Source organism: Octodon degus, unplaced genomic scaffold (assembly GCF_000260255.1).
Source record: "Octodon degus isolate 3935 unplaced genomic scaffold, OctDeg1.0 scaffold00004, whole genome shotgun sequence".
Classification (NCBI taxonomy): Eukaryota; Metazoa; Chordata; class Mammalia; order Rodentia; family Octodontidae; genus Octodon; species Octodon degus.
In genome coordinates, this window is record NW_004524580.1 from 14,193,611 (window position 1) to 14,210,388 (window position 16,778).

The window sequence follows — 16,778 nt, forward strand, 5'->3', positions numbered from 1 at the left end:
TTTTTTTCACACAGTGAAACTGAGAAAAAAATACATCAAATGAGAATTTTTTTTCTCTGAATAATCTTCTTAAATACCCCCAATTAATGTAAATCTTAGGAAATACGATTTTTCAACTCAGTCTTGAAAAGAGGTTATTATTAAACACACATAAATCTTATTGCTTGGCACCAGATTTTCTAAAATTAAGCTACTGTTTAAACCTCAATCTTCTCAGATCGTGTATTTTAAACTTTTATACCTGCTTATATTTTCTGAATAAAAATGTTTGATGACAATCTAGACTGAACTCTGAAATATTTCACCTAAAAAAAGAAACCATCAATTTTGTTTTATCAGAATCATGGTATTAAAAGATATTTATAAAAATTAACTAGGATTGATCTGGGGGCAATGATGGGCCCACAGGGCGTTGTCATACGGTGCTGTGTGGAAAGTCTTTGTTTGTTCCTTCTTTACTTTCCGCTACTTCTTCTGAAATATCTTCAGCAGCAGCTTCTTGCTCCTCGATCATTTTTTTCAAAGGTTGAGAAAATTCCGATAATGGTTTTTTTGAAGGATATGACTGTGGTTTGCGCCTTTTGGAAGGACAAAGACAATCGGCCACATATATCATTAAAAGTCCTAATAACAATCCTGAAAGCAAAGTTGCTAAAGCAAAAATTGTGTATGATGACCAAACTGGTAGTCCAAGGTCTTCAATAAAATAGTCATAGCAAGTCCTGACATACATAGAGAGCCGAAAGAGTGCTGACATAACACTCATCAGAATAGAACTTGGACCAAACCATGATGAAACAGGCTCAATACTTTTCCATTCTTTTTCACTTATAAAGTTTATGAAGTCATTCTTAGTCCTTGGACCCTGGTAGCGCCTAAGTTCACCATCTTTACAGTGATAAATCGTAGGAAGAGCAGTTATGATAAACCGTCCACTCATTCCTGTCTGTTCTGTGACATCTACTTTTGCAACATTTATCTCAAGATCTTCTCCCCATTCAGCAAAACCTTCCCACTCTGGTTGAAGATTTTGACAAGCAGGACACCATGGAGCATAAAATTCTACCATCCACTCTCCTTCCAGCAGCTCTCTCCAGTTCTCGTCCGTGAGGACGCGCACGTCGCTCCGCCGTCCGTGGGTCCAAGGAACCCCCCAAAGAAGCAGCCCCAGGACCGTGAGGGGAACCGCGAGACTCCCGGAAGGAATATTATAATATTTAAAAATGCATTTAACATTTTGATTTTTCTGTTTTCATTCTTCATGATTTATTTTGTGTCCTCTAAGGTGATTTTCTTCTTTGTGAATTACAGTGGTTTCAGCTGCCAACCTGTTAGATATACGATGTGTGAGTTCACGCACCCGGATGTTTGTATCTGGTGTCTGTCTGAGCTTACTGCACCAGATGGTGCTAATTATAATATATTTCCAAATTTCTGCTTCTCCCTGTGGAGGCTTGCATGTATTTTTCTCAAAGCCAGATTCCTCTTTGCCTATTCACTTCTATCTAACTTACCTGTATAATAGTTCACACACAGAACAAAGTCTTTAAAAAAGAGATATTGGGTCACTCTGAAACATAAAAATAACCTTATAACAGTAAGTAGTTAAGAATGAAAAGACTAAAACTATATTTGGGCTTTATTAGTTCTATCTTCTGGAAGGACATCATGTATTCTATTACACACGGGTATAATATTTATCTTTTACTAGATTATATCTGATGTTTCCATAGCAGAATTATCTTAGAGATATCTTAGAGAATTACATGAGGTTTATTACATAGATTTCTTTAGGTCTACAGAAATTTCAAAGAGCATAGTAGAAATACTTTGTTGAGTTTCTCAAGACCATCAGCTTAAACATATCACGAGATGACTCACAAAATACTTTGGATGACAATTCTGGTAAAAACAAACAAACAAACAAACAACAAAAAACCTCTGTCTGGTATCTGGTCTTGTTTTGAATCATATTCTCTAATCTTTTTTCTTTTTCTTTCTTTTTTTTGTGGAACTGGGGATGGAACTCAGGCCCTTGCGCTTGCCAGGGAAGTGCTTATTCCACTGAGCCATCTCCCTCGTCCCTATATACACTCTAATCTATTCATATGAAAATTCTCCAATTTCTATCTGCTGCATTCACTCTGTGTTTCTGCTTGTTTTTCTTATCTAGCTACATGTACACATATATGTCTACACACGCAGGTATTAATCTACCTAGGCTGCCATAGCAAAGCACAAACTAAATGGATTAAACATCAGAAATTTGATTTCTCAAACTAGAAACTAAAAGCTGAAGGTTGACGGCCAGTAAGTGTCTCATCTTTTATTGATAAGAATACCATTCCCGTTGGATGGGGGCTCTGCTGTACAGCCTCATCTGGCTGCGATGACCTCCTTCAAGGCCCTAACTCTAGGTATAGCCACGTTGGGAGCGAAACCACTAACACCAGATGTGGGATGGGAAGACGCTTCAGTCCTTAACGTTCTGTCTTCTGCTCCCCCTAAAGCTCATGTCTTTCTTGCACAAAAATACATTCATTACACGAAAAAGTCCCAGAAGTCTTAGCTCATGCCAGCATCATTTTCAATTATAAAGGCTCATCTAACTCGAATCTGAGTCATGCATTGGTTACACAAAATGGGCAGTTAAATTTGTGGCAAGATTCCTTTTGTGTAATGAATGCTTGAAACCAAAGGGTCACGTGCGGTGGCGCAGTGATGGCTCAGACACCAGCCAAGCACTTTAGGCTGAGCCAGGAAGATCACAATTTGGAACCCCATATGGCAAACTTAGCACAATCCTATTTCAAATCTTAAAAATAAAGTATAATTAAAATTAAAATTTCTTGGAGATGTAACTCTGTACAAAAGAACTACATTCTAACCCCTTCCCCCAGTATCGAAAATAAATCAAGAAGAAAAGTAAGAAAAGGCATTTGGATTGCAAAATGTGAAAGCGGGAAGAGGAAACAGGTGCAAGGCTCCACATCCTGAGTGGCGAGGTCACCGCCATCTGATGCCAACTAGTACCAGACACTGACCCTACCAGGTGCTGTCCCTCCCCCTGCTGGCTATCACTCTCTAGCATCCTGGGTGATGGCTTCAGTCACTGGTCTTTGTTGGTCACTGCTTTCTGGAGCTCTTTGGTACTGATACTTTATTGCTCTGTATTTTGAAGGGATCATTCTCTGCACAGCTGAGTCTAAAATTCCCTTTGGAGTCTACACTGCCTGGTAAATAAAACACCAGCAGAATCACAGAAACACAAAAGCAAGTCTCTATTTTCATAGGCTCTGTGCTGCAGCACTGGGGTTATTACAAAGGCGCGAGTCTTCCTAAAATAAAACCAAGAAGTGGCTTGGTGGAACTGTAAATTTAGGCAGCAGCTCTTTCAAGGAAAGGAAGGGCAGAAGGCTTGCTATGAATTCTGGGGATGCAAATAAGGGGCCCAGTGTCCTCCCTTCCTGACCTGACCCTCCCACAATGCCCTCCTCCTTCTGCAAAAAGATGACAGTGTTGTCTGAATTGACAGATATCAGGAACAGGAACAACGCTGACTCATGTTCAAGTAGTTCTGCAGTCCAATTGCCAGTGAGGACACCTCTAGGTAGTTGGGATGGACACCAAGACAAGTTGTCCGGGGCCATAGGAAAGAGGTGAGGAGCGGCACAGGGACGTGATGGGGAAGGTGCTCAGCTTGCTGCTCTGCCTAAGCCATGACCTTCCTCCAGCTGGCACAGGGCAAAACGAATGTCAGACACTTCTCTGTCTCACTAGGGATTCATTCCCTTCAGCTGCTTGTCTTTGGCATTGGGAACACCAAACCATGCATATACTGAGCAGGTTGCCTACTGTTAAACTACGCTGCCAGTGCCTCCACCCTACATGTCATTTGCTTTACTCCCAGTTGTCAGTGGTTCTACTGGCATTATTACATCTCCGTGTATGCCTTCTGATGAGATGGATAATTAAGTGTACAGGATTTCATGTATTCCTTTGTGGAATGATTTTTCAGTCATACCTTTAGTGTTGTCATGCAAGATGGATGGATGGGTTGGGAATTTTACAACTCTTCAAGTTCTGATTCTTTTTTTCTTTCTTTTTTTTTTAATTTTCTTTTTGAGGCAGAGCCTCCTTCTGCACTTCAGGCTGACCTTGCATTCACTCTGAAGCCCAGCCTGGTCTTGAACTTGAAATGATCCTCCTGCCTCAGCCTTCCAAGTGCTGGGATTACAGATGTGCACCACCATGCTGCACACTGACTCTTCTCTTCACAATTATTTGAACTTGCATTTCTCATTTCACATTGTACAATAAGTAGTGAGGAGAAACACTTTCTATTCTATACTTTCAATTCTTTGATTTGTGTTAAATAAGCTTTGCTAAATATACCAGTCACAGGTTCTATTTTTTTTTCACAAAACACTAGAACATAATTCACTCAAATTCTTTGCCATTTCATGGCAAGATTGTTTTTCCTCCAATTTCCAATAATGTGTTCCTCTTTTCCATCTGAGATGTTTATTCAGCAGCAACTTGTTCATATTTCAAGCAATATTGTGTTCCTATGTCATACAACTTCTCAGTGGGAAGGTCTCCCTACATAACTTTTCTTTGTTGTTTCTGAGCCTCCACCAGAATTACAATTACCATCAGTATCTCCAGCAAAAGGACTTTTTCTTCCTCATCTCCTCTTCTCCATTATTCCTCCTCAACCTCTACGTCTTTTTTGTCCTCCTTCTTGTCCTTCTCCTGCTCTTTCTTCACTTCTATTTTTTTTCTGAAACAAGATCTCTCAGTATAGCCAAGGCTGATCCAAACTTGCTACCCTTCTACCTCAATCTGCAAAAGTTCTGAAATTATCAGTGTGAACCATATGTCCTGGACACTAAAATTTTGTGCTACCTCTAACCAACACCAGGTTTCAAGACAAAACTCCAGTTCTAGGAATGTGCTAGAGCAGAACCTCCCTTCATGTCACCAAACTCCATGTTAATTGGTTTAAATTGCTGTGACAAAATTCATCAGGCACACATAAACAACAAGAATGAATTTTACTCGTAGGTCTAGCGGTTGGAATCGCATAACCAAGGTGGCAGCAAAGGTAATTTCTGGGGAGATGTGTCTGTTACTTTGAAGATACTGCTGCTATCTTTCAGTATCACATTTTGTTTTTGTGCAAAAGAAGGTACACAGAGAGAGGGAAAGAAACAGAGAGAGAGAGAGAACAGAGAGAGACAGAGAGACAGAGAGAGACAGAGAGTTATCTAGTACTCTGGCCTCTTTTATAAAGTCACCAATCTTACACAATTAGGGCTATCCCTCTTTGGAATAATTTAACTGAATCACCTTAGAGGTGCTCTCTCCGGGAACCAGGCAGATGGCTCAGTAGAATAGGCATTAGCCTGGCAAGTGCAAAGGCTTGAGTTCAATCCCTGGTTCCACCAAAAAAAAAAAAAAAAAAAAAAAAAAAAAAAAAAAGTAAAAGAGAAGAAGTTCCCTTTCCAAAAACAGCCACACAGGGCTGGCCAAGTAGCTCAGCTGATTAAAGCTCCTGCAAGCAGGAGCAAGGGTTGAGGGTTTGATCCCTGGGAATGTTGTGCCAGCCTGGCATGGTGGCACACCCTGTAATCCCAACACTTGAGAGACTGTAAACAGGTGGATTACTATGAGTAGATCTAGTAGAGAGACCCTGAACACCCTGTAGACTCTTCTCTAAAATATATTTAAAAAAAAAAAGAAAACAGCCACAATATAAATAAGGCCTTCAACACATAAACTTGGAGGGATACAATTAAATTCACATATTTACATATATATGCACATATACACAACTATGATACATATGATTTTGCTGCATAGTGTATAAACATAGATACACATACAAAACTATACATGAATATATACTAAAAAGAAGCATACACAAGCAGCTGCTTACAAAAAACATTTCATCTGAACAAAGGACATTTTTATAATGGCTTGTAACCAATACTGTCTATCTTCTTTTTATCTCAGACCACAAACTTTAAAGGATTTTAATTCTTGATGGGAGATTTTATAACTTATTCACAGAATGTATTATATGTTGCTTTTGCCTTCATCACCAACACCCTAATTTTACATCATTTAAATGACTGAATTTTAACTATATTCCATGACCTACAATACACTTTAAGACCAGAGAAATAAGGTATATAAACAGAGTTATGAGAAAATATTAAGCTTTACATCAATCATAGCTTCAAACATAAAATGTAAAAAATAATTTTAGCATTTAAGCATGTGATTCTGATCATAATCTTTATAGATCATGATTATGCCAAATACCCAAAGAAACTGAAATAAGTTTGCAGAGGTTATATTGCTAAATGCATAGTTTAAGACACTATGTTAAGAAGTTCTTCCTTTTTTCTTACTTCTTTCAGCCTTACATGCAGATGTCTGGTCATATGAATAACTGACTGGAAGACAACACTACGTATTACAAATACAGTGAAATTCATATTACCTTGTTAAGTGAAGTTCTTTATTGCTTATAAATTTTTCTGTTTTAATACTATTTTGTACTCTATTTAAAAATAAAAGTGCTACACGCCTGTAATGCCAGCACTTGGTAGACTGAAAACAGGAGGATCACGACAAGTCCAATCTGTGTAGTGAGACTCTGTAGACCCTAAACTAAATTTTTAAAAAAGTAAATAAACATTGTAAAAAAATAAATAAAATTAAAGGGCTGGCAGAGTAGCTCAGTGGACAAAGCACCTGCTTTGACAAGCGCAGGGACCAGGGTTAGATTCCTGGTCCTGCATGCCACACCAGCACAGCCCTCAGGGCACCTGAGCCGGTGACCCAGTCCAGGTAGGCTGGTAATCCCAGCACTGGGGAGGCTGAAAACAGGAAGATCACTGCAAGTCCAAGCTCTGTAATGAGACCCTATACCAAATTCATAAATGGAAAATAAAAGTTCAATGTCACGGTTTACCAATTATTTTAATAACTTTTCTGTTATGTTATAGACAAGATCCTTAGAATTAATTATCCCAAGCAATTGTTTGCCATAACGACTTTGTATTTTTAAGCTTTTACTCTGTGTACACATAGGTGCCGAGTAAAAAGAGAACTATCTAATGATTTGATTAAACTTTCCAAAGAAAATACTCAACAAAGTAATTCATCAGACTTCACAAAATATTTTTAAATTAAGGGAATTATCAATGTTACCTGTTGTCATTATAGTATTTTAAAATTTGTGAACTGATACAGTTGAAAAATCTATCATATTGAGTCAATTCTTTTAATTATGATTTTTTTCACACATAAAGTGGACGAATGCATAGAAGAATGACTTTAGACATAGGCTTGATTTAGGCCCTTTCAGCAAGAAGGTCTGTAGCAGTAAGAGTAATAGATGACAAACTGTAAAAATAAATCATCTGGTAAGTATAATTTTTATTTTAATTTCACTTTAAATCTAAAAGAAGACAACAAGTAAATAACAAAAAAAGTTACTGGAATAAAAACTCAGGTAGCAGAAAAGGTGTTTCAGTTAAATAAGGTGAGAAGGTTATGGGATACTTCACTGGTAGTGATGCGTACACAAAACATTGGCTGATTAATTTAAGTTTAGTAATGTCTTCTTAAACATGAAGTTCCTAAAATGTCACTCTAATTCACTGGTACACCCAGGAAACATTTAACTGGATTATAAAGTCTAATTGGATACACACATATAGGTAACAGGATGTTTCTTTTCGGGAGTAGAATCTAAAGTCCTTTAAATCACATTTTCCCCGGTTTATCAGGAATAATACAAAGCCCAAAGTGAATATTTTTCACAAACCAATTTTCTATTAATATGGTTTTGATTTTTATGACTTCTCCTTTCATCCTATTGTAACTTTAGTCCCTACTTACAAAGCATTATTTTATATGAATTTATTGTGCATTTACTTTGATGAATATGTATGACATAAGTTTCTCATACTCATGCACAGACAGTATCCCTATTATAGCAAATATTTTCTCATTTTACTATTGGCTTTTATGGCACTCTGAGTAGAACTTTATAAACTTTTATCATTTTTTTTTCATTGCAGGTCAAATTCATATTTTTTGAAAGTGGTGGTCCAGTTTGGACTGATGCCTTCATGACCTGCATGTAACCTGAGACCATTTCTGTGCCATCTTCAACTTCACCTCTTTGTCTCCTGTAATGCTGTACACCAGGATATCCTCCCTTCCTGGTTGAAATTTCATCTTTCAAGGATAGATAAATAACTCCATGTAGAGCTCCTGCCTGCATGTTCAAGGCTCTGGATTCCATCACCCAGGACTGGAAAAACGAAAAGAAATCCTCTATCCATATGTCTACTAAAACATGTTCATAAAGACTTGTGTAGGCACGGGCACCACAGATGGCTCATCCCTAGATAAAGACAGCTCCGTGGAGCAGCTCTTGGAACCTGTGCCAGGATTTGTTCATTTTATATCATCAGGACTTTCAAAGAACAGATGCCATCTGCATGAAACAAAACACTCTTAATGTGTCTCATAGCCTTACTCATAGTGGTTGCCTGAATGGTCATGTGCAATTAGCCTTTTCCAAAACTGATTCAGGATTAAGCACCCTTATTGACAACTGTTGCTATGCTTCCTGATCTTTCTTTAAGTGGCTATTACTTTTTGATAGGCCAATAGGAATTATCTCAGTGACAGCAGCGAGGAAGTTGGGAATCTCAGGGATACAAGGAAGAATAAGCAGCAGTTGGAGCATCAAGACTTACTGTAGAAGCTGCAGTGGGTGGAAGCAGAGACAAAACAGATGGAGACAGGAGAATGAGTGATTAATTACTGCTATGACTTTCATATTAAAGCTCACATCTCTAAGGTGTGGTTGTCAATCTGTGGTCCTACTGGGATGTGGTAGAATCTTTACAAGGTAGAGGCTAGTGGCAGGAGCTTAGTTCATGTGCTTCCAGGTGACACTGGGATCCTGGTCCCTGTCTCTTTCCTTGCTTCCCACCTGCCATGACATGAGCAGGCCTCATGCCACTGAGTCCACCACGATATTCTGCCTCACTGTAGGCACCAAATGATGGAGCAGGCAACCATGGACTACAACCTTGGAAACCATAAGCCTGAACTTTAAAACTCTTCTCATCATTTGAGTGTTTCATGTATTTCCTCATAATAACGTAGGGCTGTGTAGAGATGGTACTTACAAAGCTTGCTTTAAAGGGAAAAAAAAGTGAAATGTTGTTTTTAATAATTTGCATCTTCTTAGTTCAGCACTTAGACTACTATGAAGTTTGAAAAATTTATGTTGATAATCATCCATTCATTCAAGCATATATTAAGTGTGTGTTGATTATATTCAGTTAATCTGTTTTATACATTATGAAAACACAAAATACTTTAAAAATGTCTTCTTCAATGCATTTTTCAGCTTGATCTATCAATAATGTGCTACAAGGGACCGGGGAGATGGCTCAGTGGAATAAGTGCAAAGGCCTGAGTTCAATCCCCGGTTCCACCAAAAAAAAAAAAAAAAAAAAGTGCTACAGAACAAGTCATAGAGTTGCCAGAATTATTAAAGTTGGGTATGCAAAATGCTTAACAAAATACAAAAACCACACAAATGTTAATACTAAGTAAATAAATGCAATACTGTCTTTCAGGAAAATGTATGATACTGGCATCATGTCAGAGATACAAACTCAAATGCAAGACTAACTGGATGATTAGAATTTAATATTTTCAAGAAGATTTTTATTTATTTATTTATTATTTTTTTTGTGGAACCAGGGATTGAACTCAGGCTCTTGGGCTTGACAGGAAGCGCTTATTCTACTGAGCCATCTCCCTGGCCTCAAGAAGGTTTTTATTGAGGCTAAAATTTATACACATGAGTATGTGTAGCTCTTAAGTGTCTACTAAGATGAGACTTTCTTTTTAACTTTTGGTGTTGGAAATTAAACCCAGAGCCTTGTGCCTGCTAAGTTAATACTCTACTACTGTGCAGTCAACCTCCCGCTTTTAAGATGCACTGTGACCCAGGACTACACAGTACGCCAGGCAATCCAATCAACACAAAGTGGTTTTCACAGGACAGTGTCCTCATGGCCCCTTCCCTTGACCTTGTCCCTTTGAAGGCACTTGAAGATGTTACTTCTTTTCCTAGAGATAAATATGGACTGCTATTTTATTTAACCTCTTCACATATACTATTGTTCTGTGTATAGTTTCTTTGCTCACCATAATAGTTATGGGGTCTATCCATGCTGTATTGTGTTCCATTTTTAACATACTATATTTTTGCATCTAGTGTCTTGTTAATACATATATGGTAGTTTCTAACTTGGGGCTACTGTGTAAGAAATTCTCTAAACATTGTTCAATAAATATCTTTATAGTCCCTCCCTCCCTCCCTCCCTCCCTCCCTCCCTTCCTTCCTTCCTTCCTTCCTTCCTTCCTTCCTCCCTTCCTTTCTCTTTTTTGTCTCAAGAATCATGCTCAGGACCTTGTGCCTGCCAGGCTGGCTCTTACACCACTGAGCTATCTCCTCCACCCTACCTTTCTTTTCAGTTGTAATTCTGATACCTGGAGGCAACCTGGGCTATATGTATGTTTTCTTTTATGAGACAATTACATACATTTTTCTAAAATGGTTGAAAATGTTACACATCATGAGTATATTGGAAGAGTTTATGTTCATAACATTCTTCATAATTTTGGATAATTGACAGTTTAATTTAAATCCTTCTATTGGATACATAGATGTGGTCATTTATTTCCCTGATGAGTGATAAACTGAGCTTCTTCCCATGTTCACACTGAACATTTGTGTGGATTTTGCCCATCTTGGACCAGCTTCAACATTTTAAATGCACTTTTCACATAATGCCTTCTTCAGGGAGGTGCTGTTATGGCCTGAGGTTTATTTCCTAAAATTCTTGCAGATGCTGTAATCTTAAATATGACTGTAAGATCCTATAAGGGAGTAGTAAAGGTTAAATACCACAAAGGTCTTACTCTGAAAGGACTGGTATCCTTATAAAATTGGTGTTTGTCTCTGTCTCTCTCTCTCCCTTTCTCCCTCTCCCTCTCTAGGTGTCTCTGCAGAACCACAGGATAAAGGCAATGACAGCACAGGTGAGAAGACAGAACAAAAGCCTCAACCAAAATCAAACATGGTGATAGCTAAATCTTGGGTTTATAGAACCTTATGAAAAATAAACTTCTATTGCTTCAAAGACAGTCTGTAGTACTATTCATGAGAGTCATGGAAGATCATTGTAGTTTATTATTAAATATTTTCTCTGAGGATATGGCTGGAATTTCCAAATTCCTATGTCTTCTATGAGCTATGACCTTAAGAGCATTTAATTTATATAAATTTCATCTCAAAGTGATTCTTTCATAGATTGTGAGATTTTATCATTGCATTTCCCTGGCACCTTTGTTGAAAGCTTATTGAACTCTATTCTGTTTCTTTGTTCTGTTTTTCTATCCCAAGATCAATAACACAGGGTCTTGATTAATGACCAATATAATAAACCTTGAAATCAGGTTGTGTGTGACCTTCAACTTTATGTTTGCTTTTATTATTCCTCTGACTTTTCTAGTTCACCTGAATTTCCAGAGTAATTTGAGAATTATTTAGTCAATTGGCCAGAAAGGCACTCAGGCCGCTGAGCTATATCCCCAGCAGTTTAGTCAATTGGCAAAATATATGTTGTTGGGATTTTATCTGGGTGTCTTTTAGTCTATACTACTCAGGAACACTTTAACAGTATTGAAATTTCAAAAAGGTCAACATTGTATGACTTGCTACAGACTTTCTTTATCCTCTTAGAAATATTTTTAGTGATCACAGCGGAGACACTCAATACTTTCAAATCATTTATTGTTGGCATTGTTAGTTTTATTTTATTGCAAATGGCATTGTATAACTGTTCACTGATAATTATATACAACTTTTCTTTCATTTATTGAACAGGGTTTCTGTGTATTTTTAAAATTTGTTTACTATTACTAATTTTTTGTACTTTGAATTTTTCACAAACTTCATCATCTTATTTATGTTTAAGTAAAAACAAAAAAGATTACAGCTTTATGTCAATTCAATATTCTGCATTTTTCTTCCTTGTTCAGGTAGAACTGGCAAGAATTCTAGTACTATGTCAAATAGAATGACAAAAACCTCACATTTTTTTTCAAAATCTCACAGAAAATTTTAATTTTTTCTTTGAATATGATACCCTTAGATTTCTGTGAAAAAATTCTTTATCACTTTTAGAAAATTCACATACTCTCATTTTCCTGTGAGTTTTTAACATGTTTGGATAACAAAATGTTTTTTAATTATATAATCACATAAGGGACCAGGGATATAGCTAGGCAGCATAGGTGCCTGCCTGACAAGTGTAAGATCCTGAGGTTGATCTCTGGTATTGCAAAATAATACAAACATACAAATAGAAAACCCTTAAAAGGGCAGGGGACTGGGGAGATAGCTCAGAGGTCTCAGTGCCCGCCTGGGAAGCCCAAAGACCTGGGTTCAATCCCCAGTACCACATGCTGTGCTCACCCCATTCCAAACCAACTGCTGAGATCAGGTACGGTGGCACATGCCTGTAATTCTAGCACTGGGGAAGCTGAGACAGGAAAATCACTCTGAGTGTGAGCTTTGTAGTAAAGCCTTGTACCAAATAAATAAGTAATTATGATCATATAGTTTTTCCTTATTTAATTACTCCTGAGATTTAGATTAATTGTTCATTCGATGGTATATCAACCTCACATTTCCAAGAGTTTCATGTGGTCTTAGTAAATTATGTATGCTAGTTATAGAGTTTACATTGAACACTTTGTAGTAGATATTTATATATATTTAAGAAGCTTTCAACTAAGAGTTTTTTATCTTTTCACATCACATTAAATGTTTAGATGTTTAGTTTATATTTTCATCATTTTACCAATTTTAAACCATTATTATTTAAAATATTTCATCCCTACCCTTCTTTCAGAACAACAATTACTGGGTGATTGCTAAGTTCCTTTGTATTTTCCAGAAAATCACAATTTGCCAGTTAACTTTTGTAATTTTAGAATGTTCAATTTATGTATTTCCTATTGCTCTGCCATTAATTTTACTAATTCTTTTTCTCAGTATCTCACTCTGTATTCACTTCAGTACATTCAATGAAACTTTTTTTTATAGGTTGCACTGTTGTGTTTCAGTATTTCAATTTGACCTCTTTTAGTGTATATTTCCTTGTAATTTCATCAACTCTTCACTCATACATTCATACTTTTATTTAACTTATTTAGTATAAGCTTTAAAAAGCAGTATTTAATTCTTTTGCTAATTCAAACCTGCTTCAGGTAGTAATCTGATTGCTGAACTGGTTGCTAAGTATAAATCATGTTTTCCTGTGCTTTTTGTAAATAATGCATTTTAATGCAGCACATGGTCCAACATATATGTGATGAAAAGATTATATTTTACTCCTATGAATAATGCTGTGTTGTTTTGACAGACCTTTCTTGTGCTGTAAAGATTTATTTATCCTTAGCTAAGAAGAATTTTTATTGTCTCTTCAAGTCTGATGTTCTGATTCAAAGGAGGTGGCCTTGTCCCTACAGAGGCATTCGGGGTACACAAGTGAATTTCCCATCTCAGAATTCGAGTTCATTACTGCAGCTCATGACCTTTGGCATTTCTGCATGCTCATCTGAGAAAAATAAGAGCACTGGTAGAAGACAAGCAGAGTATTGCTACAAATATGTGAAGCCCGGCTCTCAGCTCAAGCTTAACACATCATGCCAACCATAATTTTTAAGTCCATTCTTTGCAGAGTTGTTTTCTATCAATTTCCCTGACCAAATTGTAGTGTTTTAGTAGCTCTCAACTCTGATTTTTGTCTTTTACCACTGTGTGTCAGATAAGAAATGTTCCCAGGTAGAATGTCAAATGGACTATGGCGTGCACTTGTGTCTCTTCCTTCTCCCAAAATATTGTCCTAAGCAGAAGGAATGCACATAAATAAATTACTTCATGCATCATAGATAACTTCTTGACTAACAAAGATAAAGGCTCAAAGATAAGAAGTAAGACAAAGAAGACAAATTTATAGGTACTTCCCTAAACTAACAGTTGGAAGCATATTACCTAATAAATAAACTCATATCAAGAAACAGAACAATAAAAACTGTGCAGCCAACTGAAAGCAAAGTGAATTTTCCACACTCAGACTCTTGGTTCAGAGAACTCTGAAGATGATGTGGTCTTCAATCAGAGCAAAATCACTACTAGATGTAAGAGCTGAGACATATAAAAAAGTACAATAAAAGGAAGTCTAATATGAAAAGAAAGTATAATATGTAAGCAGATATTAGTGTCATATCACAAGTGTCATTCTATCTTTTGGAGTGAAGAAAAGGAAAAAAAATGAAACAAAAACAAATTAATATTGGGAGGTGGTTCAGTGGAATAAGCACTTCCCTGTCAAGCACAAGGGCCTGAGTTCAATCCCTGGTTCCGCAAAAATAAATAAATAAATAAATAAAATAAAAATAAAAATAACCTTATAAAAATAATGGCTTTAGTACACTCCAAGATCTTATGCCATTAAAGATGTGGGGAAAACAACTATATTAGCTTCAAGACTATTATAAACAGAGAACAGAACTTTCAAGTGATAGAGGAGTCTAGTGGTTTTACTGTCACAGGCTGTAATTTCGCCACACACTGATGAAATTGGCTTACTGATCCTATTGTGTTATTTTAAAGTGAATTGATCATTTTCCTTATAATTTTAGTTGTATGTACAAATAAGGTTTCTGAAGGAAGAATTTATTTTGTAATTTGCATTGAAATGATGAGATGTGTATATATAAAATACAATGAAATTTTATGTCATATACCAATACTTTTAAGGAAAAAAATCTTACTGTGAGCTAGAAAGTACACAGGAATATGCATTTTATTCAAAGGAAATACCTGTCAGTGAAACAGACATTGTGGCATTTGTAATGTTACATGAGCATCATCCACTCACAGTGTAGAATAAGTGAAAATGAGTTCCAGAAACAACACAGACCAAATGTGGATCTTTATACTTAGTACAGTGCACTAAGTCTGTCCTGGAAGATATGGAAATCAAAGTGTAATGAGGTGTTTTCCAACAGGGTATGGTGACACATATGTATGACACCAGTCCTCTGGGACACTGAGTCAGGAAGACCACACGTTGGAGCTCCAGCTGGGCGATTTGATCAGCTAGTTATGACCAAGTTCTAAGGAGTGGAAGGAGTAAACATGTAGCTCAGTGTATAAGATTGTGGTTCAATCCCAAGCACTACCCTCTAAAACCAGCATAATTTTGTTTTAGTTATTTACTAAACCAAAAATCATTAATTTTCTGAGCAAGATTTTTTTAAATTAAGTGTGCTTATTTTTATTTATTTATTTTATTTAATATTTTTTTTTGTGGCCTGCTCAGCCCGCCCTCCAGATGGGGCTGGTGCTGCCTGTTGGTGCCGGGGATCGAGCCCCAGTTCCTGCACTTGCCTAAGTTTACCTCTGTAGGCATTTTAGACCACTGAACCATCTCACTGGCCCTGTGTGACCTGAAGGAATTTAATTTTACAGAAACGTTTCATTATGAAATGTTGAAGTGATAGAAATTAAATGTGATTAAATGATTACAGATATACTCAAGATTGGAGACCAACTGCTCGAGGCCCCCTCCTGTCCCTCTCTCTGACAGGAGTTTTTCTTCCCTCAATAAATATATTATGCTCAGAAAAAATATACCCAAGATTCACAGAAATATAAACAGTGAAAAAAATCATAATGCTTGTAAAGTTTCATGCACAAGAATTAAATTCAGGTGATTTAAATTATTTTTCAAGGTGACTTCACAATATTGCAATTTTCACTTGAAAAATTACTTTCAGATACAACATTTCAATACAAAAGAAGAGTAATAATTTATTATAACATTGGTTATTGAAAATATGCAATTTTTACATTTGCTTAATATTTGTATTTATTTTTAACTTCTAAAATTTTATTTCAGTTTCAATTAAATTTAGCTCTTCCATAATGCTAATGGACTGATAAAATGTAGCTAATATATGCATAATTATTTGAATATTTCAATACATAAGATTATCTGTAAAATAGTATATTAAGCTGTTAAGTAATTAAGACTGGCCAAATAGCTCAGCGGATTAAAACGCCTGCAAGCAGGTACAGGGGCCGGAGGTACAATCCTCAGGACTGCTGTGCTGGCCTTGCCCAGGGGGCATGCTGAGAGGGCAGTTGAGACTGAGCAGGGTGGACACACATCTGTAATCCCAGCTCTTAGGAGGCTGTAAACAGGAGGATCACCACAAGTCCAAACTAGTAGTGAGACCCTGAAAACCCTGCAGACCCTGCCTTAAAATAAAAAAAAACACCAATTAGAAACATTTAACTCAGATTAAACATTTAATCAGATTAAACGTTTAATCAGATTAAAGGTTTAATTTAGGTAAATTAGTGCTTTACCCAAATCACAATGAACATTGTATTGTATAGTAGGCAAAGTTTATCCCTGACTCTAGATTTCAGAGTTTTCAAGACATAGAGTGATATGTGAGTGGAAACTGACTAATACTTATTTTGTAAATTTCTTTGTGTTTATTTTCCTTTATTAGTTTTCATTTTCTATCATTTACTTTTCTTTTCCTCAGTTCTCTTCTGACTTTTCCATTTTCTGTCTCTT

At 36.6% G+C, this 16,778-nt stretch overlaps 2 protein-coding genes across 2 annotated transcripts in view; both read right to left on the bottom strand.

The window, feature by feature from the left end:
* Mgat4c (MGAT4 family member C) overlaps positions 1-16,778 on the bottom strand; it is a 265,766-nt gene that overhangs the window by 196,929 nt on the left and 52,059 nt on the right. The window lies entirely within an intron of this gene.
* Positions 31-1,207, bottom strand: LOC101569778 (thioredoxin-related transmembrane protein 1-like; the record flags this gene model as incomplete). Its single annotated transcript, XM_012515014.2, is given in 1 exon segment — positions 31-1,207. A coding segment is annotated over 1 exon segment (834 nt), but the record flags the coding sequence as incomplete, so codon positions are not given.